The 25202-nt window shown below is 50.0% G+C and overlaps 1 protein-coding gene across 4 annotated transcripts in view; it reads left to right on the plus strand.

The window, feature by feature from the left end:
• Positions 1-25202, plus strand: part of NACC2 (NACC family member 2) — a 63640-nt gene that overhangs the window by 24807 nt on the left and 13631 nt on the right. The window contains exons 1-2 of one of the 4 annotated variants that reach the window (XM_069771140.1): positions 9622-9683; positions 16701-17627. In XM_069771140.1, the coding sequence (XP_069627241.1) occupies positions 16763-17627 (865 nt within the window). In that variant the 5' untranslated portion in view covers positions 9622-9683; positions 16701-16762. Of the gene's footprint in view, positions 1-9621; positions 9684-14919; positions 15220-15367; positions 15798-16700; positions 17628-25202 lie in introns of those variants that run through there. The other 3 variants (XM_069771139.1, XM_069771138.1, XM_069771136.1) reach the window with 3 other exon arrangements.

Consider the following 25202-nt stretch of genomic DNA (forward strand, 5'->3'; position numbering starts at 1 on the left):
TATTTTAATCTGAAATAAGGAAAAATATCCAGCATGATTTTTGTCTTGCTGCCTGCGAGCACTGGTTTGCTGTGTAATGCTGGTTAGATTATCGTGCTCTGCCTCAGTTTATCTTATGTGATAACTGTTTCCTAGGGCAAATCATGAAGCTTAATTTTTGCTATATGTTGACACCTTCCCAGGAAGAAAAGCCATGTAAATGCAGGGGTAGGAAATGGAAACGGTTGCTTTATTGCCCAGTGGTTTCTTTATTCTTACCAATGATTACCCAGGAGCTGTCTGCCTGTGCTGTGATTTATTCCTGCAGCTATAGGATGCAGCTTCTATAGCTCCCAGGATTTCAGACCCCACAACAGTTGAGTTCAAGGGTGCAAATTCCTGCCCCAAAGCCACAGGCTGCTCCACCATTGCCTCTGCCGTGGGCTTCTCCGGGGAAGTGCCATCTCTTAAGCATATCAGAGTTGCAGGGAAAGCTTCAACCCTGTCCATTCTCCTGGCCAGGTAATAAATATTCTGGGGAGCGGGTCTGTGTAAGGAGCCCTTTGCTCAGCTGGGGCGAGTCGGTACCCTCTGAGCGGGACAACTCTGCCTGAAAATTTTGTTTACGGTGGATTAGAGATACTTGCAGCAGCTTTTTTTCCACACCTGCTCCTAGATTAGGAAGTTATTTCAGCAGATGCTGTTTCCTAAGAAAATGGGTTAATGCTTGGTGGTTAGAACAGTGTGGCAAAAAAGCTTATTTGTGTGAGGTTTTGGCTAATTGCCTTGCAAGTGTTACAGAGCGTTGCAGCAAATTTCCTGGATTTCGCAATTGCTATGGTTTTGGTCTAACTGGCCAGAAAGATTTTCATAAATACAAAAATAAATGGAAAAATAAAGTGCAAATCACTTGCCATGTTGCTCTGAAAAGCTGAAGGACCTTATGTCTGGGGTGAAAAGTCTCTAGGTGTCTGAGCAAGTGATTGAGACTTGGGGCTGAACAGGTCTCAGAGTTTTATCGTCTTTTAATTGATGAAAGACTGATGCTGCTCTGGGTTAGGCCAGAACAAGCCCCTCTTAGAAATAAGAAGTAATTCCCAGGCTAAGAGTTCCCTGGGAGAACAGGGATGTTTGTCATTCCCAGTTCTTAGGAAATGAATGGGAAAAGGGTTGTTTTGCGGGGGGGGGAAGGCTGCTGGTGTGGAAACCATCCTCTGCTCCGAGGGCAGGGACCTCAGGAGGTGGCAAGTCCCAGCTCGGACGTGGAAGCTCTTTCTCAGCATGGAAAGCCCTTGTGGGCCATATTCCCTTGTTTTTTCCCAGGAGGTGAGTGTCCAGGTGCCGTGGGGGCTGCCTGGGGCTGCTCTCATCCCGGACTGTCAGCAGTGTGCTTCGGGGGTGATGCTGCTGAATTGGGGTTACTCTTTGGGGTCACCCCCATTCTCACATGCACATGGTGCCCAGCCCCGCTGGGGCTTTTTTCCACGCCTGCTCCCACATTGGCCTGTGATGAAGGACGAAGGCTTGTTCTCTGGCTTCCCAAATTTGGGGACAAGCGAGATGGCTGCCGCCAGCACCCAGCCCTGCTGCCGCTGCCTCCTCCCGCTCTGCATCTCCACCGGCTCCCCAGGAGCAGGGGCACTGCACTGGTGGGATAATAAAAAAAGGAGGGGAGATGTATTTCATGCACTTACGGAATGCATCTGTGGAAAGTACTGGTGTGGGTGAAAACAGAGCCTGGAATGAGAAACGAGGTTGTTTTGTGTTCAGTAATATTTGTGCAATGAGTCCTGCTGCTCCGTACCGTGATAGTCGTATCGTGCGTCTCGCTGACATAATGCCATCTCAGTGGGAAAAAGCTGCCTGTCCCCAGTCTTGCCCACTGGCATCCCAGCCGCCAGCAGCAGGACTGTTCCCCACCGCTGCCTCGGCTCGCCGGCACCGATCCCACCTGGGACTGACGGAGGTGGAAGCTGCTCTGAGCCGGGAGGACAAGGAGGAGTTTCAGTCTGTGCACAGTGAAGCCAGCAATTCAGTAAGAAAGGCAAGTGTGCAGGAAAATGCAAATCAAGTGTTGCTATTTCTAAGAGCATCGCTGTAAAAAGACTTTTACCGTGTCAAAAAGTGCGATGGCGATGAACTGCGGCTGGTGGGGCTGGGAGGAAAGCTGGGGCTCTCTCCTGGGCACCTCCGCACCGCCTGCCCTCAGGATGCTCCAGGGAAGGGTGGCCGCGGTGTGATCCTTCGGCCAGTCCTGCCATCCTGTGCCATGGAGAAAACCTATTTCTGGGCCAGAGTCCCTGGGGCTGCGTGCCGGCACAGCCACGGGTGGGGGGCTCGTGGCATCGGCCAGCGCCGCATCCCCACGCTGCTGGTTAAATCGCTAATTAGATTCCATCCGAGCAGCAACATAAACCAGGAATAAATGGACTTGGCTTCATAAACTTAGCACTTAAATATTTTCCCAGGCAGGAAAAAAAAATTTGCTTTCCATGCAAAACATATAAATCTTGGAAAACTTCCCAACGTTGCGTGTTTAACTGTTCAGATCTGTGTCTTTGTAGAATAGAAGTGGTTAGTCCCCTGCATAATTATTTTTCCTTTTAAAAGGAAGCTGAAATGTTTGCAATGAAGGCGTTTTAAGCGACTGCTGGGGATGAACAAGAGTGAAGGGAGAGTCAGGTTTAATGATGATTGCTTTGCTTTGCTTTATTGCTGTTGGAAATGAAGCACCTTCTCATCCCTCCTCCGCAAGGACTAACCACAAAAGTCACTTTTACCGTTGTGTTTTGGGGCTGTTTCTGGTTGTCTTAGGAGTTTTATCGAAACATGTATCTGGTTGCTAGTTTCTTTTTAATCCTACCAAAACACAGGAGCTGTTACTGGAGTTTATTTAACGCGATGGAGTCTTTGCATAGTTAAAATTGCGGATGCCGTATAAAACATGGGCTCTCTCCTTCCTTCCCAACGGCCCTGGTGCAGAAGATGCTGCAGTCGGATGCTCCTTTATTTAACCGGTGTGGGCGAGGGGTGAAAGGGAAGGGAGCAGCCTCCTCCAGCCAGGGCCGGAGGAGAAGGGCCGTCGGTGCCGCTCGCCCCTTTTCCGTTTGCTGCAGTGGCAGGTGAGGGGTGCCCGTGGGAAACGGGGGGCTGACACCCACCGGGCACCGGCACCACTCGCCCAGGATGGAGATTGGCAGAGCGGTGGGTGAGCTTTCTGCTGAAAGATCCATCGGTTCTTTCCTGCACTGCCCCTCCCTTGTGCTCACCCCACGAGAGACCCCGCTATTACTAAATAAATATAGAGATATGGAGCATAGGTTTAGTTTTGCATAAAATCCCTGTTTTGCATAGAAGCCCCGAGGAGATGCTGTGGAGACCTGTCACGGCGGCTGGTGTGATGCACAGCTTGTGTCAGCATCTCGCTGGCCTTGTCGTGGGGGTGCAGGTGGGCAGCGGGGGGGGGCAGCACCCCCAGCCCCACCGTCGCACTGGGGTCCAGTTGGGGATGGGGACTGGAGATGGAGAAGCGGGTCTGCGGTGACTGTCCTGCCTGGAACAGGTCAGGTTTTGGCATGAGGACAAGTGAAATGAGTTTGATGGTCTTATTTGATGGACCATCAAAACAAGATGATCAGGGTTTTCTCGGAGCTGGGATAGGGTGGGGTTGGGGCGCACCAAGCAGGAATTTGCCCAGGACGGTGGCGGCGCGCTGGAGGAGGCTTTTCAGCACGTTGGCCTTTCATGAGCACCATGAACATGCGGTTTGAAAGAAGCTAGAAAATAAAAACACACAACAGTCAGTCTCCTATGCAGAGAAAAAAAACCCAATAACCATCCTACAGCTTCTCTCCACGAGCACTTCCTGCATGCTTTGCTGTCATTAATAGTCACCATTCCAGAGCGAGAGATGTTTAATTTATTTGTGTTCTCCTAACACCTTTCTGTTTCATAACAGTAATCACCTCTCCCAGTTTGGCCGGGAGGCAGCGGTTGTCTGCCGCGCTCCCTGTAATCCAGGAGTGAATCAAAGCAACTTTTTACAAAACAAGATTCTCTCGCTGTTGCAAAAGAGCTTTGGGGAAATCTGGGTTTTGTGGTTAAGGATCTTACTCTGATGCACAAGGAAAATTATGTGTAGCTTTTATTTGGCCCAAAGGATTCTTACAACATTATCCGTATTTCCTTTAATTTGTGGGATTTCTAGTAAATGGGCTTAAAAATAGGTCCGGGCAAGATGCCAGGGTACATACGAACAGCAAAAAAGCTTTGCAGGCTGTGAGCAGCTCACTTTCACTTCTCCCTCGGCGCGGGCTGGGGGGACGGAGCAAACGCTCACCTTTGGGGGTTAAATTTAATGACGTCTCTGGAATTCTTTGGAAGTCGATAACTGCAGAAAAGATCCTTTAACTCTTTAATAGAACCAATGCAATATTGTTGTTGAGCTGGACACAAGTCTGGAAAGGGAGCAGGATGAGCTGTAGTGCTGGGGGAGGACAAGCACGTGGGGGGGGGACCCAGGGAGACCCTCACACAAGTCCCTGGACCCGCTCCCTGATGGGATTTGAGGATCCTGAAAACCTGGCATACAAGCAGGAGCAGAACATGGCGATGATACACTTTTTTTTTTTTTTTTTTCCTTTCAGCTTTCCATTCTCAGAAGTCTCTTTAAGCCTTTTGTAAGATGGGAAAAATCTAATAAGGGAGAGGCTATGGCTCGGAGCTGTGCTCCCAGCCGGGGTGACTGCCGGGTGCCCGGCTCCCTTTGGTGATATTTAGCTGGCTCTTTCTTGAAAATCAGTCTCGGTTCAAGTGACTTAAAAATGCATTTTTCCCTGGGGACAGCCACCCGCAAAAGCCTTTCATTAAGACGTAGTGGGTTTGTGCGGCTGGAGTCCCAGCAGTAAAGGGAAGGTAAGTGGGAAAGGATGCCGCGTTCCTCTGCTGGGCAAGGGCGCCTTATGGCTCCCCAAAATGTGCTATTTTTGTCCTACTTCTGCAAAATTTGGTTTGTTTGATTTTAATCAAGACTTTGGGCATAAATCTGTAAAATTTTATTATGTTTTGAGTACTGTGGATGCTGCACCTCTGTTGTGGGTAGCTTCTTGGGAGATGGATGAAGAGGAGGAATGGGGAGATGGATGAAGAAGAGGAAGGGTTTGAGCTTCCTGGAAGCAGCAGCAGCAGCATGTTGGACCGGTGCGGTGGGCAGGGAGCGGTGTCTTGGTGCGGGGAAGGGCAGGAGGTGGCAGCAGGACCAGGGTTGGGTTGGGGTTGCAGTGGGTCCTGTGGGTCACGGCCGGGAGGAACCCACCTTGCGGGGAGCAGCGTGCGGGTGGAAGCTCACGCCGTGCCCCTGCCAGCGCTCTTGAACTAAAAACATGCATTTTCATGTGTTGGTGGTGATGGACTTCCATAAAATCAAGAGGACTCCGCTGCCTGATGCAGAAACAAGCTTGTTAAAGGGAAATTATTTATGCCATTGGCAGCAATGTACTAATAACACTTTTCATACAAGGATATCGAGTTGCTTTACAGATATTCTGCTTCACAGTCTTCGGATGCCTCTGTGAAGTGGGGGGAAATGTGGTTAATTCGGTTGTACAGGTGAGGACACCGGGCCTCATGTCTGCTCCCCCCGCGCCCCGAGGGCAGCCCGGCTCCTTGTCCTGTGCCACACCGGCACCGCGCTTTTCCTTAAAAGTCGATAATTTGAGAGTCGTTGTGGAAACCAACCCTCCAGGGTCGCGGTGGCTGGGGTCTGAAGTCCCACGAGCCATTAATGACAGCACCCAGTGCCCCAGTAGCCTTCCTGGAGGAGGCAGGTGAATTTGCTGTAGCTCTTATAATAAGGGATAATGTCCGGGATGTGTCTGGAGGGCACCCGGCTCCGTAAGGCCAAGCCTTGCCATCGGTGGCATCCCCAGCTGTTGAATGGGATTTTGAGCCTTTTCCATGGGACTGATGCCGGTGGGTGCCACAGCAGGCGTGGGAGCAGCCCGGAGCTGCTCCCGGCTCCGTGGGCTCTTCCATGTTTCAGGAAAAAACAGCACGGAGAAAAAACACCCCGTGCTACCTCGGCGTGGTTTTGGTATGTTGTGAGCAGAAATCATCTGTTTCTCCCTAGACTGGGGGCTGCTGAAGGCGAGCACCCCAAGATACCTCTTTTCTCATTAAACCTCTGGGTTTAGGAGCTTCCAAGCCCCGGGGCCGCTTTCCCTCCCGCGCCGGCTGGCGATGCCAAAGCACCGACCTCCGGCCAGCCCAACGCCGTAGCCGAAGTTCACATTCGAGCTGCTTCTTCAAATTTACCTCCTTTGCTGGAGATCAGCTTTCCTGGCTGCCCCAGAGGAAAAGGCTCCTGTTGTTTCTTCAAAGACCAAGGTTAAATGAGCAGCTGCAGCACAGCTCGGTGGTAAATGCAGGTTTTTGGGGTTTTTTTAGGGGTTGGGGAGATGAGCTGGTGCCAGCGCTTGGCCGGAGGGGTTGCAGCCGGGGCTGCTGCTGGGGTCCGTCACCAGGGCTGGGGCTTGGACGTGTGTGAGCTCCCCTCTTAAAACAGTGTCATCCCCGCTACAGGCGGCTATAAGCCCCTTTGATTTTTCTTGTTAAAAATAATTGGGTTTGTGCGTGTGGGGGGTTTTTGGGGGAGGTTGGGGTTTTTTTAAGATTTTAACTGAGAGACAGCAAATTTAGTATTTTCTGTGTCTTGGATGTGTTGTGATTTACATTTGATTTTAGGCATAATTAGAAATGCAAGTAGAGCGCTTTGTGTTTTACCTCTGCTTCAACTATTTATGGCATGGTATGCAAATGAAGCAAGCTATGAATATTAAAGATTAGAGTATGTTACAAAGTATCACTGTCTTTAATGAGTTCGGTAATGGGCACAGGCTTTGCACACACTTTAATATGGAGGTATTTTATGTTGTGTGCCGTCTCCGCGGCTCTGCAGCTATCGATGCCGTGTTTGGTTACATCCCAGGAGAGCAGGGCCGTGATTTAAACCCTATTGAGCCCCGGATCGGCTGCAATAGGTAGGTGCGATTTCCAAGCGTGCCCATGACAAAGGCGGCTGCGGCTGGCGAAGGGTGTTGATGGATTATTTCACAGAGACTGTTTCAGTTCTCGTCTAGGTCAATCCGTTTCATCTGCTGCAGCGTTGTAGATGGATCTGAGAATATGAAAGCGCTCGTCGACCTTTCAAGGTGCTTTGCAGCACTGGGAGGGAATCTTAAACACGCTCCTGCCAAAATGGAGCTGCTGCCTCTAACATCACATAGACCCCAAGAAATTAATTTTGCCATTCCTCGCCAATTAGACTTACTGACATAGAATTATTTGGGGGGTTATTGACACATCCGAAGGCATTTGAAGGAACATCTTATCTACTGGATAGCAGAGGGTTGGGAAGCGGTGCTCCTCGCGTTAACCCTTTCTTGCCGTAGGAGTCTGGGCAGCCCGGTTAGCACCGTTGTATTTCTAAACCAGTAAACGGTTTTCTCTCTAAACTAGCATCATAGTTATAAAAGAGGAAGGTGACGGTGTTTTGGGGTGCTGCAGCGCACACAGAGATTTCATCCACGGGTAATCTGAAGAACAAACTTCTGCTTGAGCAGCGGGGTCCCTGCGGGATGCAGCGGATGCTGCGGGGTGATGCCGGGGAGCTGCGGGAGGTGGGGGAAAAACCAGCCAGATACGGAAAGCAATGGATTTTGTGCCGAATGGGGTTTGGGGAGGGTGGGCGGCGGGGAGGGAGAATGAAGCATGCCCCAGGGAGCGTGCTTTTCAGATTTGAGGTATTTAAATTACAAATTTTGATGAGGAAGATTGTCAGCAGTATTCAAAACAGTGCTTAAATTCTTTTGAAACACTGTCGAGCTGTGCTGTGGCAGTTGAAAAGTTTGGCACACAAGAACTTGGCCCAGAAGTTGCTGCTTGGGTTTTTTTCCTTTAAAACTCAATTCATCTGTATTCAAGTATCCCACATGCTTAAGAAAAAAACCCCACCAGGCTCATACTGGTTTGAGACAGACCCTTCCGTGCAAGGGGAGCTGCAGACGTGATTGATCTCTAATACCAGGGGGTTTCCTTGTTGGTTGATGAGCATTAATAATTATTCATACTTGCGTATTTAAACAAACAAAAAAAAAGAATCTTATAGTGCCTGTGTCCACTCATACAAACAACCAGCAAACTAAACTGGGATTTAGAATATGCTTGTGATCCACTGGATTATTAATCCATACGCATCAGCTATACCTATTTTTTTTTTTTGATGGGTTGATCGGTGTTCGTTTTTGTGGGATCAGCTCAGTGTTTGCAGCACGCATCTGCAGCATGTTGCGAACGTTGGGGAGACTTTCTTACCTCCAACCTCTGACCGTCCTCTGCTCCATGAGGCTTGGATCTCCGTAAAAGCCCCACATTGTAAGCAATGTACATGCTTTAGCTAGAGCGGGGCATCAGCTGGGCTCTCCCGGGGACGTTGGCTGTTCAGCTGTGGCACAGAAGCACAAAACTTGTAAGATGTTAGTGTTGGCTCTGAAGACGTACTTGACCATATATAATACATATATATATAAAAAAATATTATATACATAATATATTGACCATATATAATCTATATTATCATAGATATATAAGATAATATTCTGGGCTGCGGTGTTGTCTGGGGGTGTTTTAGGGCACGTTACAGAAATAGTCACATTCTGAAGCTTTGGGCAAAATTTGTTGGACCGGTGAAGGGTTTTGTTGCAAGAGCAGAGAAGTCAGGAATGAAAAGTTGGTGTTGTCTCCTGTGCCTTCATGCCTCCATGCTGCGATCCTGAGAGTGGGAGCTGAGTCTGCAGGGGGTTTTCCCCCTGGGAAGGGGGGAGAGAGAATTGTTTGCTGAAGTGCAAGCAATGAATGCAATGTATGAAAAATGCAGGTCTTCTGCTTCCCCCCCCTCAGCCTGGGGAAAGTGGGCATCAGGCTGAGGTGACCACCTCATGTCACAACTTTTAGGTTTCTCAGGGTTTTTGCTCAATGACCAGAAACCTCAGTTTTGAAAAACATGCTATGCAGTCTAGTATTTGCTTCTGTCAACCTGGAAGTACAGAGTTAAATTTCTGCAGTCTATAACTTTCCTTTTCTGCAGGCTTATATTTCCATTAAGGATCAAGCTCAGATGCAATTGTAGCTTCGCTTTATAGAGTATTAAAAGTTTAATGTATAAATGTCTTCCTTCGCCAGAACTTTTTGGCAGTATTGTTTTCCAGGGCTGAAATTTCTACAAAAACATGGAGATCCCGAGAGCTGCAAGGGCTCAGCTGCCCTTCAAGGGTTAATTATATTATGCCTACTTTTTTTTTCTGAAAGCAGGGAGAATAAGCTGTAGCCAAAAGTAAAAGTCATTAATTTTAAGACAGAGATGTAAGCAAAGTTTCCTTCCCCTCTGCAGGTTGGTCAGGGTAGGCTATGCAGTAATTGAAAAGTAAAGGCAATTGAATTACAGGCTCCTGTCCAAACGGAGCGCGATTTCTTTTTTTTTTTTTTTTTTTTTTTTACAACCTCCATTGCATCAGAACTAGGCAGTATTCCTGATGTTCTCATGTGTGTTAATGCTGACTCACAGACTAACTTGCACAAGAAAAAAAACACACAGGCAGCTCCACCATACTAGGTAATGAGCTCTAGCAAGAAGCAGCGTCTGATGTTTTGTAAGCTTTTTTAATTGACCTTTTAAGATATTTACTTTATTTTAAGGCTTTCTGCTCCATAGTGGCACGATGGTAGAACTGAGTCATGCATGTTATATATTGCTAGCTCTGCTGTTGTGTACTAGGAGTGAGGAGAATACAATTCAGCATGGCACTTGTCTTTTTGATGTGTTACGGATGTGAATTAATGTTTGCGATGGGATGCAGGCAATGCACGCTTTGCAGAAGGCATGGTGATGGGGTGCTGTATGCTTTCTGGTGGATGTAACTTAGTCGGGGTTTTGAGTTTTTATTAGATTGCAAAAAATTACATTCTGCAGAATAATTGTATTTTTTTTATCCATGTCTCTCCCTTCCCCTTTTCCTCACAGCAATCTGCAAAACAAAAAATATTAAAATGTTGCATTTTCTATTTTTGCTTCTCCTTGCTTTGAGAGCTCTTAAAATCAGTGATAGATTAGGAAAAAAAAAAAAATTAAAAAATAATGGCAATAACACGCTTCGCCTTGGCTGAATGACGGCACTTTTTGGAGGCAGCAGCCTGCGGGGTGGGTGACCTCGAGCGGTGATGTTGCGCCCGGGCTGCCGGTGACTCACCTTGCAGCAGGACGGAGCCCGGGGAGCTGTTTCGGTGCCGGGGTCCCCGGGGGGAGCACCCCAGGGCTGTGCCGGGGTCCCCGGGGGGAGCACCCAGCACCCCATCCCCGGGCTGCCCTGGCAGCGGGGGCTCCACGCACCGGCGGGGCTGCATCATCAGCATTAATTTAATTCACTTTCCCATCTTTTCCCCCATTCCCTGGCCGAGCCTCCAGGTCTTTACTTTCCGGGCGAACTTTTAGGATTATAAAGCAAATGTAGCTCCGTGCTGCATGTCTGCTGCGTGTGCTTTGCTTATGTGTTACTTGGTAATATTTGCAAATTCAGTTTCTGCTGTCTTAATAAGGCAGAAATAATCTTCTTTCACCCATTGCCACTGGCTGCTACACTAAAAATAGGGTACGTTAGCACTGCTCGCTGCTTGCCACTTGCAGCATTTCAAAAATAAGTACTTTGGAGCTGCAGAAACAAATGCTGCAGGAGAGAAGAGGAGTCTCGCTATGACTGTCATTTGATTACCAAACTTAACCTTGTTTTCTTTCCCCTGCCAAAGACGGGCATTAAACTGTGCAGGCATCCACGGCGTTTCACATTCGTGCCCCAGTCCCTCTCCTTCCCCCTCCCGGGGTTTTCTCGCCCCGAACCCCGACGCGGGCAGAGGGGAGGGTTGGTTTTGGGGTGGGGGGGTGCAAAGACTTTTCTTTTTTGCTTCTGTCGCTGCGGTGCGTGGGGGGGGGGGAGGTATGCACAGCGTAGACCTGAAGTGCATTTTATTTGACTTTATTTAACTCTTTATTTTATTTAAGGCGTTCGAGCAGCTCCGTGCTGAGGGGATGGTCCTTCGCCACCGAGTTTTGCAGTTAGCTGTTGCGTATTTTCCTTCGGGCTTATGTAAAAAGTGCATTTCCTTTTCATTAAAAGGGGGGGGGGGAACCCCAAAACCCTGTAGCAAGAGCTGGGTGGGTGGCACCCCTGTGTTGGGGGGGGGTGTGGAACTGGGGACAGCCCTGGGGTGGCGGGTGCCTTTGGGGAGCCCCCCGCCCGGCTGGATGACATCCCCCTGCCAGCCTCAAATCCAAGGGTGGGATTTTCCCCCTCTCTCCTCATTTACAGAAGAAAGGGAAGTTTCCTTTGACCCTTTGGGGCCTTCAAGGGCAGGACTTTTCAGCTCTTTTCTTTTGAGGGGCTTTGGCTGGGGGGGGGTGCAAGCCCTCGGCCGCTTTGTCTCCCACCCCCGGCGGGTCCTGCTGCCTTTGTCCCTGTCCCAGCTGCCAGCGCACCTTCCTGCGAACCTTAGGACTTTGGGGATTTTGGGGTTGGGGGTTTTTTGGGGGGAGGGGGGGTGAAGTCTTTGAGTCCTTTTGTATATTGGCTAAGGAAAAAGACAATTTAAATACATTATCTAATTATTTCTGATTACTCCTGGGGGAGCTCTGATGCCAGCATCTTATTCTAGGTCGATGCTTTTTTTCCTTTGTTGTTGTCGTCTCGCCCCGACCTTTCAGGCCTCAGAGCAGGAAAATACTTTAGAAAAGAGCAAACCTGCTTTTTTCTCCCCAAAGCACATGAACACAGAAACTGAGGATTCTCAAACTCTCATGGAAGTCGTATCAAATAACAGCTGCATTTTTTATGAACATCTTGTGACAAAGGCTATGACTTTACAAAAATCATGCAGACATGTACAAATTGTCCTGCTATATCCAAGAGCTGGAAAAAGAGGCTGCCATTAGAAAACAAAATGATGTATTGCTTGAATGGTCACATATCTTAAATAGTCGGGGGGGTGAGGGGTGGTTGGCTGGTTTTAATCCCCTTTTGTCCAAGTTTTCCCATTTGGTAAGAGATGTCCATCTGATGATCTGTCACCTGTAGGACGTGGCAGCCCAAAGGGGACTGGATTTTTTGGGGATGGTGATGTTGCTGGGGGCTCCTCCTGCACCCTGGGGCACAGCTCAGCTTGGGAGACGAGATTGCAAAATACAGTTTACATCTGTAATTGCTAAGGTCATTTTTCCTGCAGCACAGCTCTTCCCGTGTCAAATGGACTGAAGCCATTTCAAACCATGCAAAAGTAGTTTGGTGCTCTATTTAAAAAAAAAAAAAAAGCATATTTAGTAGAGGAGATTTTTAAGTTAGATGTTATCAGATGTTATTGCATTCACTCTAGTCACAATAATATTTTGTTGCTGTTGTTTTGAGGGGATGTGAGGTCTGGGGGTGAGCAGGTTGTCCTTGGCTTTCAAGACTGCCTTCTTTTATTTCTTGGATTTTGGGGGGGTTGGGGCTTGTTGATGGTTTTGGATTGTTTGGTTTTTTTCTATGTTCTGATCATGAAAAGGCGGGGGCAAAGCGGGGAGGAAGAAACAAAAATCCAGCAGTCCTGGCCTATGGTTATTGAAGTCATTTGGGCTTTTGCAGCTTGCTGGTACAGCTTCGCCTGTGTTCCTCGATGCCGTTTCTAGACCAAACACAATTACTGTTTTCATCATTTCCCTGTGAGGGTGTTTTGGGGCCTTTTTTCTCTGGGAAACCTGGAGGTCTAAACTGTCACCAAGTGCCACCAGCAAGCTCGCCCGCTCGCTTGGCACCTTTGTGACCAGAAATCTCCTGGAATGGCAGGAAAGGCCACTGGGAGCTGGAGTGATGCAGTTTTGGGGATGGGATCCCTTCGGGGTGGTCAGGCCAGGCTGCAGTCCTGCGGGAGGCATCTCCCAGGAGGGGTCAGTTGTGTGGAGCATCTTGGTTCAAACTCTGATGTCTCACGGGAGGTTTTACATGAAATCTGCCAATAATTTGCTAGGCTGGGGCACTCTGGTGCTTCTCACCAGCTTAAACGTATCCTGAACTGGCACGATTTTGGTGTTTTTAGAGAGAGGCATGGGTTCCTCCTGGCATGCCTGGCTTGTTTATAGAGCAGATTCTAAGCAATATTAATAATTGATATCTATTTGAAGTTGGTTTGTTCTGTGCTACCGAGCTCTCCTTGGCTGGTCCCACTCATCCTGCCCTGTTGGGTTTCTCCGAGGCAGAGGCTTGGGAGCGGGTCCAAGGAGGTCCCATCCAGTGCCTCCCTGGTCTCTCCTCCAGCTCTAAGGGAGCTCTTGCTGGAAGAAAAGAGGAGGAGATCCTTCTCCACCCGTGGTCTGCCATCTGCACGGACAAGGCTTCATTCAGGTCCCTGAGTGGAGAAGTTATGTTTCTGTAAAGCACATGTAATTTCAGTAATTTTCACAGATCCAGAGTGGATCTGCGTTTGGCAGGGCAGACTCCTTTCCTTCTCCAGCAGAGGCTGGTGGTGCCGTGGTTGGAAGAGGTCTTGGGCTCTTGGGCTTGGCTGTTGCGGTGTCATCTCTGACCTCCTCGCAGAATGTCACCTTGGTCCCCTCTCGGTCCTTTAGCCTCCTCATCAACACCAGGCAGAGCTCTCGTTGACCTGACGCCGAGTTTTGGCCGAAGCGTTGAGCGCTCCCGACGCATGGAGGTCCTGGAGGTCCTTGCCTGGGAGCGTCACGGCTCTGCCAAGCGCTGGGAGGCTGCGGGTCCCGTGGGATGCCGAGCAGACGTGTTAGTGCCGTTTGCTGGAAGAGCAGGGGAAGGCAGCCAGCCCCTGGGCGTGCAGGAGTGGCAGCAGTTTGCTGCTGTGGAGTTGAACTTAATGCACCAAACATCAATATGGATGGTGGAAGCGGAGGTATGAGCAGCATCGGCAGGGAGGGGTCGTGCCGGAGCATCACTGGCCCGGTCTGCGCTTCCCTACGGTTATCCTCCTCTAAGGATGGCTTCACCTCTAATCTCCTAAATTTTAACTGTGTGTGACCATCCGAGCGGAGCAATTGAAACAAATACGAGAGCAGTAGCAGAAATAAAAACGCTCCGGGCAAGAGAGAAGTAAGCAAAGTGAGGCCCCACCCTCTTTCCCAGAAAAAAGCACCAAACATGCTCAATAAATGCGAAGGTAATTTAAAATCTGAATCCAGGAGACAATGTGACTAGGATTTCATTACTTAAGCAAATGGATTTGCTTTTAGTGGATTCAGCCACAGACTGAAAGAAGCTTTCCCCAAGGGGTAAACATTTTTCCTGCATTTGAAAGGCTTTCTTGGGGGTGGGGGGGACGGGACCTGGGGGGGGGCACGAATCAGGACTGTGGCCGCCCAAGGAGCACCTTTATTTTGGGCAGATTTGGGCATTCCCGAGGCTGTCCTTTTGGGTGGGCGGTTTTAGGGAGGCCCTGGGGTGGGATGCTGGGATGCTGGGGGGGGCGTGCTGGGGCTGGGGGGGTGCTGGGACTGGGGGGATGCTGGGGGAAGCTGGCCGCGCCTTCCTCCGGCCGCAGGAGTTAACCAGCAGCAGTGCCAGCTCTGCAGACTGTTTGGAATAGTTTAAATGCTTTGACACTCTGGATGTACTAGATGGCAGGGGAGGCAGTTTACAGCGTAATTCATATGCAAAACTGCACTATAAATTTAAAACCTGTCTCAGTTGCCGTGGCACCACTAAGCATTTCATCAGCATACAGTACAGTATTTCTGCCATCTTTGTTTGCATTGCAGTGACTCATCAAAAGTCTGTCTTGTACCAACACTGAGAGCATTCCTCTGGCACTGATATTTCTCTGTTTTTAAAGCTTCGGTTTGAAACTGGCATTTACTTCAGGTCCCTAATCAAAGGGCTCTATTCATTGCAGAGAGCAGCCTGAATGTTAATCTGCATCCGGCCTATTCATTTAGATGCTGTGCGCTGCCGGGGAGATTTGACTTGGTAAAAGCTTGAGCTACAGCAGATACAAACCCAGGGTTTGATACTATATTTTTTTTTTTTTTCCCCTCCCCTGAGCGATCGTCGTCGCTGCATATAGCGTGGCGGCCTGGGCGATACGGAGGGACGCAGAGCCCCTCCGGCCAGCGGCCACGCTGGGCACCGGCTGCTGCTGAAGGTACGTTCGCTCCCAGCCAGGCAAGGGGACCGGGAACTTCCTTGCTCGGAAGAATTTTTTTTAACCATGCAGATACAATTAAATTGGCTCCGAGTGTGTTCCCTTTTCTTCCTGTTACCCCGTGGCCTTGCAGATAGGACTTTTTTTTTTTTCTTTTTTTTTTTTTTCACCAGCAATGGGAACAGAGCAGCTCTTTGTGGGTTATTATTTTCTTTTCGGAGATATATTTTTTTTCCTCTTTCTCAGATAAACTTCTTTTTTTTTTTTTTTTTTTTTTTAATATTGTTCCTATGAGCTTTCAGCACTAGTTAACCGTAGTTTTTCTTCAGTAGTATTGAAGACAAACAGGATTTTAAATCTCCTGGACTCTTGCGTGGAGCTCGGGGAGGGAGGACGGGGGGGTTTGGGCTCTGGCTCGTGTCGGTGAATCCGCAGTGATTTCCTTTGCTGGAGTTCCAGTGCACGGGCTGCACTAACGCTACCTGCTCTGCCGTTGCACGGGGTTTGCGTATGAGCTCCCTTCGACCGCGAGGCTTGCTTTGGTCGGTGAGAGGAGGAATTATCCCCATGGCCAAAAGGTACAGCTGGCCTTAAAGAGCGGCCACAGTGGGATGCAAAGCCGGAGCCGTCGTCGTCTCGAGCCCGTTTTCGTGTGAGGTTGCTCGGAGGGTCCCCGATGCCCCTCAGTTGGGGCTGGTACCCCCGGCCGGAGGGCGATGGGCTGGGGGGGGCCGGGGGCTCCGGCTGCAGGAGGGGCTGGGTTGGGGCTCCCCCCTGCCCCACTTTGGATTTCGGGGAGAAAAATAAGAAGACAACTTGGTAGGCGGCTCGCTGCGGCACGTTGGTTTGTTTTATTGGGGCTCAAATATCTGGCTTAATTTGGAGATAAGCCTCGTTTTGTTGGAGGATAAATCTGTTGAGAAAGGGTTTAACTGTTGAAATGCTCCCTCTTTCTGGTGCAAATGGGAAGATTGCTTTTCAAAGTGCTTTTTCCTGGGAGCTGTGGCTCCGGCAGAATCCTGTATTTATTTCAGGCAGAATGGCACATTGTTTTATAAATATCTTTTCTGTAGTTTCAACATAGCTGGTGGTTGTTGTGTTTCTTATATAATGCTACCCGAGATCTGTCTGACTATCTTACATTTGCTTTACTGTTCACTCCTCTCCCATTACCGTTCAGATTTTCCTGCATAAAGTAAAACCCCTGGGGGAATAAATCAGTGGTGCTTATTTAAACAGACCACAACTTGAAGAAAATACTTGTGTTTTCCGAATATCCTTTGCCATCCACCAATAGCATTTCCAACGTTGTTTGAAAACATCGATAAGTAATTTTTGTAAGCGATTGCTTTTCCGCATTGGCTCTCAGAGCTTAGCTTTGAGCCTTTGATGTTGGGTGAGGTGGGTTCCTCTGCTTCTGCCTGCTTTGGTGAACTGTCTAAAAACGCTGTGCCTCTCTCCCTGCCTTCTCCGTTTTTCAGATGTGCCCTACTTTGGATATTCCTGCATTGAATGTCTGAGGAGCTCCAGCCGATCCTGAGCCATGTCGCAGATGTTGCACATAGAGATTCCCAACTTTGGGAACACCGTTCTGGGCTGCCTCAACGAGCAGCGGCTGCTGGGGCTGTACTGCGATGTCTCCATCGTGGTGAAGGGCCAAGCCTTCAAGGCGCACCGGGCGGTCCTGGCCGCCAGCAGCCTCTACTTCCGAGACTTGTTCAGTGGGAACAGCAAAAATGCCTTTGAGCTGCCAGGTACCGTCCCCCCCGCTTGCTTCCAGCAGATCCTCTCCTTCTGCTACACCGGGAAGCTGACCATGGCAGCGAGCGAGCAGCTGGTGGTGATGTACACGGCGGGCTTCCTGCAGATCCAGCACATCGTGGAGAAAGGGACGGACTTGATGTTCAAGGTCAGCTCTCCCCACTGTGACTCTCAGACCACCATGATCGAAGACCCCAGCTCGGAGCCGCAGAGCCCCTGCAACCAGCTGCAGTCGGCCTCGGCGCCCTACGTCATGTCCCCTTCCATGCCCATCCCGCTCCTCACGCGCGTCAAACACGAGAACCTCGAGCTGCAGGCAGCTGCCCTGCCCGGCCTGCCCGGCAAGCGGCCCCTCGAGCCCGGCGCCCGAGAGGGGACCGGCGGCGGCGGCCCCAACGCCGGTCCCCTGAAGCTCTCCCGCGTCTCCTACTACGGGATGCCCAACCTGGCCACCCTCATCCCCAACGTCCAGCAGGTCCAGTACTCGCAGGGGGAGCGGACGAGCCCCGGCGCCAGCAGCATTCCCACCACCGACAGCCCCACCTCCTACCACAACGAGGAGGACGAGGAGGACGACGAGGCGTACGACACCATGGTGGAGGAGCAGTACGGGCAGATGTACATCAAGTCCTCGGGAGGCTACTCTGGTAATGGACGGTCTCTCTCCTTGGGTTTTCTGCTCTCCTTCGGTGGTTGCTTGGTCCTTCTCCAGCCGGCACGGGTAGCTTTGGGCTTGTTCGTCAGGCTTTTGTCTTCAGGGGCTTCGTTTGTTTATTTACGTAGTGCGGTGCACATGGTGGGCTCGGTGCTGGTGTCCAGGTATGGCATGGGCAGGTCCCCCCCAGTGCCATCGCTCACGGGCCGTGTCCCCAGTTGAGAAGCTCTTTAGATGAGAGAGGCTACGTCATCCGCCACGGTTGGTAGCCCTTCGCTTTTTGGCTGAGGCTGCCCACAAGCAGCCTGGTGGTTATGCGAGATGTGCGGTGGTGACACCGTCCCGTGGCGATGGCTGAGCTCACCTGCCACTGGTCATCCAAGAGCGATGGTCATCCGTGGGAAGGGAAGCGTCAGCCCTTGCCGGCCCGGTGGGGTTAGGTGGTCGGGCTGGGAGTTAGTGTTCAGCAAGGTGCACGTTCCCTCCGTCCTGGCCTTTTAGAGTAAAATTTTTTAAAAGCTGATGAACGTACGACATTTGGAGGAAGGGAGAAAAACATCAAATAAATCATTTTCATAGATGTTAATTAGGAACATCTGCAAAAAGAAGAAGGACTTTTATGCCCACTGCCTGAAGTGACCCCCCGTTCCTTTGCCAGCCTTGCCCAGCGCATCGCTGTCAAAAAGGGAAAAGCAATTTGGGGGCCTCTTGATAATATTTTCTTTCTCTATTAGCTGAGTCCCTGGGCATGCCTTAGAGGAGGTGGCTCCACTTTGGTGGTGCTCAGCCGAGAGCTCCACGGCTCAGCCCCAGGGCGGGCGCAGGGGCACGAAGCCCCTTCCCTCTCCCTTCCCGCACAGGAGAGGCTTTCCTGGGGAGTGCACCCCTGGCACCGGGCAGGGCTCGGACCCTGTTGAGGAGCAGGGGCAAGTGGGGGGTACGGAGCTGGGGGCTCAGGACCGGAGGGGGAGATGCCCGGCTGGGTCGCTGGCGTGCCCTCATCCCACGCGGAGGCAGCTCGCAGCATCCCGTGCAGATGAAGAAGCTCGCAGCATCCCGTGCAGATGCAGCTCGCAGCATCCCGCATGGAGGCTCAGCCTCCGCGCAGTGGCCTCCCCGTCGGACCTGCAGGTGTTTGTGGTGGCAGCTTTGATCCGCGGGTGCTCCCTGGGGAGGGACATCTTCCCGCCGGCTTTGGCCACACGGAGCATCCTCTCGCCTGAAGCCGCTTTCCCCAATACGGTTCTGTGCTGAAATTGCTGGACTAATTTTGCAAATATTTAAGTCTCGTTTGTTGAAGAGCTGGCATGCTTTCCTCAAAGCTGTTTGATTTTATTCTTAAGCAAGGGAGAAGATTTGACAAATACGACCATTTCTGTTACCTAAAACCAGGCTTTCCCTAGTAGTGAGAATGGGCTCATCCCCACATGCTGTCCCATCCCTTCCCATCCCAAAGAGCCAGACCCCAGTGTCCCCTTGGCATGTCCCCCTGCCAGGTAGCAAGCAGATAAGCAATGTTTTCCAAGCGTTTTTGCCAAGCCATGTGCAAAAGGGGGAAAGCATACTGGTAGCAATGTTACTATTTTAATAGTAGAAATATTTGCTGAGAAAAGCGGACAAGCCAGTTGTAGAAAATGAGCCTCAAAAGCCTGTCTGCTCTCTCTGCCGTGCTGCAAGTCCCAGCAGTTGGTACCAGGTGGGTGAGGAGGAGTGGGGACAGGGGATGGGGACAAGGTTGGGGTCTCCTCCATGGCCGCCCATCCCCAGCTGCTGTTAGAGTCAGACTGAACAGAAATCAGGCTGTTTTCCCGCACACTGGTTTTGGTTTTATTTTGCTTTGCGCTTCCCCGCTGTGGAGCAGGCGGTGAGTAATGTGGGTTTGCCTTGAGCGCTGGAGCTCGCCACATTATTCCTCAGAGCAATGGGATTATACCCTTGGACACGGTGTTTTCCTTCCCTGTCACAGGGCTGGTTCATGCGGTAAAAGAACAAAATAAATTCAGAAGGTGAGGGTAGGACCAGCCCCGGGACAGTGCAGGCAGCAGCTATTAGGCTGTACCTAATTCTTGCGGTACGGGAGTCATCCCAGCTGGAAAAGTGAAAATATGAGCAGCTTTTTTGGGCATCGCTGGAGATGCTGCAGCCGTCCAGCCCTCGCACTGGAACCGGGCATCCCGCGGCAAAGTTTTCCTTCTTGGTTTCTGTAGGAGGAAGACTTGAACCATGTCGTGATGCCGAGGCAGGGGCCATGCGGGGAGGAGGCAGGTTGGGAGCGTGGTGCTGCCCAGCCCCACTGTAAGGCTCTAATATACCACTTTTCTGCTAAAATACCTCTTCCACACCAGCACACTTTAAGTGAGTTTCCTGTTTTAAATAAGCCAGCTATAGTATCAGGCTTTCTGGAAAAGAGGGCACACAAAAAAGAGATTAAAAAAATAAAACCTAAGCTATTCCATTATGGTTTGGACTTGTACAGCTAACTGTGTTTTAATTACTCGGGATAAACTGTACCCTCAAAAGGTGCAGAATAATAAAACCATAAGATGGAAGAGAGAAGCCAGCTAATCCTGCTCCTGGCATGTAGATCCTGACAGCCTTACAAAGGCCTGGGGGAGGGGGGAGCCCTTTAAAATAGTGATTGCCAAGGTTTCCAAGAGCCCCGTTTGTAAAAACAAAAACAAAGCCAAAGAAGAGCACAGCAGATGAAGCCCTGAATTTCGGAGAGGTTTGGGTTGGGTTTTTTTTTCCTCCTTTTTCTCCATTTTTCCATTCCCTGGCTGAAGCGTTGACTGAGCTAATGCCGGTGAGTGTGTGGTGGGATGCTGGTGGCTGATGCTCTTCGCTTGCCTTGAGCATCACCCACCTTGACCATCACCACCCACTGCTCCCAAGGCCAGGGCAGCGTGGGGCAGGGGAAGGTGCCCAGCATGAAGCCTCTTCTTGCCCCAAGGCTGGGGGCGGGGGGGGTATTTTTTTTTTTTGACCCCTTTTTATAGTCAGAACCACAGCAAATCTCCAAAGCTGGGATCAGAGAGGCAAGGAGCACATCTTCACCTTGGCCAAGGGTTTGATGGTGGTAGAGGGAATGAGGAGGAGATCCCGTTAAGCCATGTGCCTCCTGCACTGGTGGCACTGGTGTGATGGACCAGGACAAAATGTTGGACCTGTGAAAGGAGCAGCAGGTAAATGAAAGGATAAGCCCAGTCTTAAACACGGGCCGATGGGAGGGTTAGGTTTAGGTGTCGGTAGACGGGGTGGCACCTTGCAGAGGGATGTAGGAAAAGGTGCCTCGGCTTCCACCTGCTTCCAGCCGCGTTCGGTGGCCGTGGTGTCACCGCCACCGTCCCCGCGCCCGCCTGCTGCTGTGGCAGGCTGGGAGCATCGCGGTAAAATGGCTCCTTATTCTGTAACTAGGTCTGGTGGTGGAGAACATGTGGGCCTTGAGGACATGAGTGAGACTTAATGAGGTTTCTAGCATCTGATCTGAGGAATGCACAACTCCAGAAAATATTAAACAAAAGCAAAGTATTTTTATCCTTGTTAATTACAGCGTCGTGGGCCTGATCTGAAGTGGGTTTCAGCAGGACTTGCAGATGCTCGGCGTTTTTCTGCACTGAACCGCGTTCTTGTCAGTCAGCTTGCTGCTTAGCAGATGCAGTTAATTTAATTTTGACAGGCGCAAGCGAAGTTGCGCGAGGGTCCGTCCTCCTCCCCTGCTCCTGCTGCGCCAGTTTGCCGGGGAGAGGAAAAATCTTTATGCAGCAAATGGCTGGAATGTAAAGGCTGGACTTGAAAGTTATGAAATCCCGAACTGACAAGAGCACACTTCATTAAAAATTCATCTAAAATAGCCATTATAGAATAGTTGTGGTAATTAGCTGAGAGAATAGTTTTCTCTCCTGGCCTCTGATTCCTGACAGTAAGGAAAGAGGGCAAGAAACAACCCAGAATCCATAATGAGTGGCTCCAGCACAGCCAGTGCAGCATCCCAAACCAAGCCTGGGAGCAACACCCTGCGACGATGTAAATCACAGCTCGCGACGCCAGATAATTGCAGCCGTAATAAAGTAACTGGTTCTAACTGCGGGAACGGTGATCTGATCCTGCGAGGACCAGTGCCGTGTGATGGCTGGTCTGACGCTGTGCTGCGCAACAGGGGGATGCTCATGAGCAAAGAGCTAGTGGGGTTTTTTTTTAGGAAATAAAGTGGCGAAGAACGCCTTGTTTATTCACCAGAGCGCTTTTCCTTTGGCTTTTTGTTGAGGGTTGCAAACAGCCCCGCTGCTGGAAGTGCTGCTGTGTGCCGACGGGAGCCGGCCAGCGCCGGCATCGTCCGTCCTGGCACGGGGACCGGTGCCGCTGAGGAGCCGGAGGACGGCAGAGCCCCGCGCCGGGGGCGCGCAGCCTCTGCCCTTTTTTGGCATTAAACTTCCAGTCCCAGTTTCCTCACAGTAAAACACAGATGTTTAATTTTAGGCTGGCAGATGTTTCACTCCTGGCTGAGATCTGAAGCGAAGGCAAGATAGGGGTATTTATAAACCAGTAATATTTTTCCTATACTAATTCCAGATTACATCCCTGTATAAATAGGTCACAAATCAAATCGCTACATTCCAGTACGTTGTTATAAATGTACTATTTGTAAAACATAAACTATCCCGGTTGGGACTATATCATGTATCTGTCCCACAGTGCGTGCGTGTGTCCTCTGTGGTACAGGTTTACATACGCAGGCAGATGCTGGCGATGCCGGGGCTGCGGCAGGGATGCTATTTTTGGGGTAGAACTACTGCCAGTGGAAAATAGGCTAATGGGATAAAAATGTTTGTAAAATATTGCTATTTGAAAAGAAACTTCTCGCCATCTAGAGAACAGGGGAGAATTATCCATGTGTTTGCATACGTGGTGACTGGTGGTGGAGCAGGTGGAGATGATTTTGTAACCATTGCGGTGGACCGGGGCTCGTGACTTACGGTTTCATGTTGGGCCTCTGGAAACATTAACTTTCGGGTGAAGGTCCATCACTCTGCTCTTTCTGTATCTCAAAATCCCACTCCTAAAACAGAAATAGTTGTTTCTTACCCATGGGAGTATGTTGAAGTTTACGTGCAGTAAATGGTCAAGAGGAGAAACCAGACTGGTGGGAATTGGGGGTTCATGAGTAATTTTCAAGCCCTGGTGTTTGGATTGTCAGGAACTAAGGAAATAAGTGACTACTGGCACCAGGTGTGTGGCCAGCAATTCCCCGCCCTGCCAGACCCCAGGCACTCACCGGAGGAGCTTGTTGCCCATCACCAATGAGGGTCAATGGGAGCTGTGTGGGCTCAGGATCTCTGGTCCCAGGCACCTCAGGTGGGGCATGCAACCGTCCTGGCGTCACCAAAACCATCATGGGCTCAGCAAGAAGGTGGTGTAACAGACCTCTGACCCGGACGGTACATTTTAGGGATGAGGACATGTGCTCCCAGCGTCACGCGAAGCCTGGAGCCCCGGTAATTCCCGTGACTCCGGCTTTCCTCTGAGCATGGACCGGTGTGTTGGTTTGAGGCTGCTTCTTCAGCCAGAAAACCTGGGATATTTCCCATTCTGGAGCACTTGTTGCTAGCTGCAGCATCCGTGTAAGTTTGAGATGAAAGCAAATATCTGAATAAATAAAATATACCAGTGTTTGGCTGGCAGCTCTCATTGCTTCCTCTGTAATGATTTCCTGCCCCTCTCTGCTAGCTGGTAGGCTCCTTTCTTAGTCAAGAACAAAACTGTATTAAACAATACTTCACATTGTTTGCCCTTTCATTCAAAGGGAAGGAGCCGCTGCCCTCTGAAGATACAAATTAATTAGAAGCGAATACTATCCCGTTCTTCAGAGCATAAAGGCCAAACAGACTGGCTTTCTTTGAAAACATGGGACCAAAGTGTCTCTTGTATCCTGCTTCTTTACATAACTGATTGCTATCTGCTGAATTGAGGTGGCACTGAAAGGCTTAAATCTTTGGTCGTTTTTGTTTAGTATCGTTGAATTTGTGCTAATGCTTTAATGGAAACAAAGTCAAAAAAATGATTCATGCCTATGTTTAATAAGAGATTTATAGACAGCGAGCCAGCAGGACAGATGTAACCAAAATAGAATAGTGGATTGAGTTACACTTGGTCTTTTTAGCCCGAATTTTAGTTTGTTTTATGAAGTATTTGATTTCACAGGAAGAAATGTAAACTTCTCGATGGCTCCGTGTGTAGGAAGCAAAATGTCTTCAAAAGCAAAGAATTTCTTCAAGGCAGGACTGTCACCAACCAGCGCGGCAGCGTTGTCTTCCTGAAAAGCTGCTTTTCTTTCAGGAAACAGGTTTGACACCAAATCCTTCAAAACCTCTCCAAGAAGGTAGCGTGGGCACAGTGCTTGTGCTGATCTTTCTCTTTGCCTGCCTCATTATTGCTACCTTAGGATCTCTTTGACCCAAAAATTGTTTTTTATTGAATGTTTGCCTACGCAAAGTGGCAGAGCAGGTAGGTTTGTCCTTGTCCGCTGTAGCTGTTTGCCACTTGGATGTTGTAGGTGTTCAATTTCTTCAATGGCAGCATTCTTGATGAAGAAGCGGGCAGGAGGAGGGCACGGCTGATGGCCGTTCCAGGCTGAGTTCTCTTCTGTTCCCATTACAGCAACGTTGGGTCACAAGCCGCGAGGACCTTCTCCTGCCTCTCCTGCTCTGAATTCTGTCTCATTTGGGGTATTGACTGCAACGACTTTCCCTGGAGACCTGCAGCCTTTATATCGCTTAAAAAATAACTGGAAGCCTCTAAGAAACTTTATGAGAATCTGTATCAGTCTGCCCAGCTTCCCTTCAGCAGCTTAACATCTGCTGGATTTTAGGTGGTGTTGAATGTTGTGGGCGCTCTTGACCTGAGTCATTAGTTAAAAGTAAAAATGAAATATTAAAAATGCCATTTTACACAGCCTGGGCGGAGCGTTGTGCTTGTGAGGGGTTGCGACGGTTTTCCTGCTCCTGCCGAGCAGCTGAAGCGGTGGCTCCGTGGAGAGCCCAGCGCTGCGGAGCGCTCGCCCTGACGAGCTGCCTGCAATTAGCAGGAGCTCCGTGCACGGGCACAGCCTCGTCCTCACCTGTCCTGTCTCCTGACAGCTCCGGCACGTGCATTTAGCACAAAAACCTGTTGCCAAATTCCCCTAATAGCATCATTCACCTATCTTTTGTGCTGCTATTGAGGACCTTGGCCGTCCCAGTCTGGTTTCTGGGATTCATCAGCAGAATGATAGCTCATATGTGGTGTATATATAATTTCACCTTTTAATTCAGCCTGTGTGTAACCTGCAGAGGACTCTGGGTGGGAGCGGACTGTGGTGTCCATTCCTGCTGCTTCCTTTCCCCTTGAGATTTGCATTTACTTTGCAATGGCCCTTGTGCTGCCTTGGTGACCGTGCCTTGCCAGAGCCAAAAAGCCAGTGAAGGACAGCAGAGCGGCCCTCCCTGGGTGTTGGTTCTCCCTCTGCTTTTGATTTGTTTAAGCAGGAAAATACTAGTATTTAATTGGATATACTGTGCTTATCGCTTTTTGA

The sequence above is a fragment of the Haliaeetus albicilla genome, chromosome 26, assembly GCF_947461875.1.
Source record: "Haliaeetus albicilla chromosome 26, bHalAlb1.1, whole genome shotgun sequence".
Classification (NCBI taxonomy): domain Eukaryota; kingdom Metazoa; phylum Chordata; class Aves; order Accipitriformes; family Accipitridae; genus Haliaeetus; species Haliaeetus albicilla.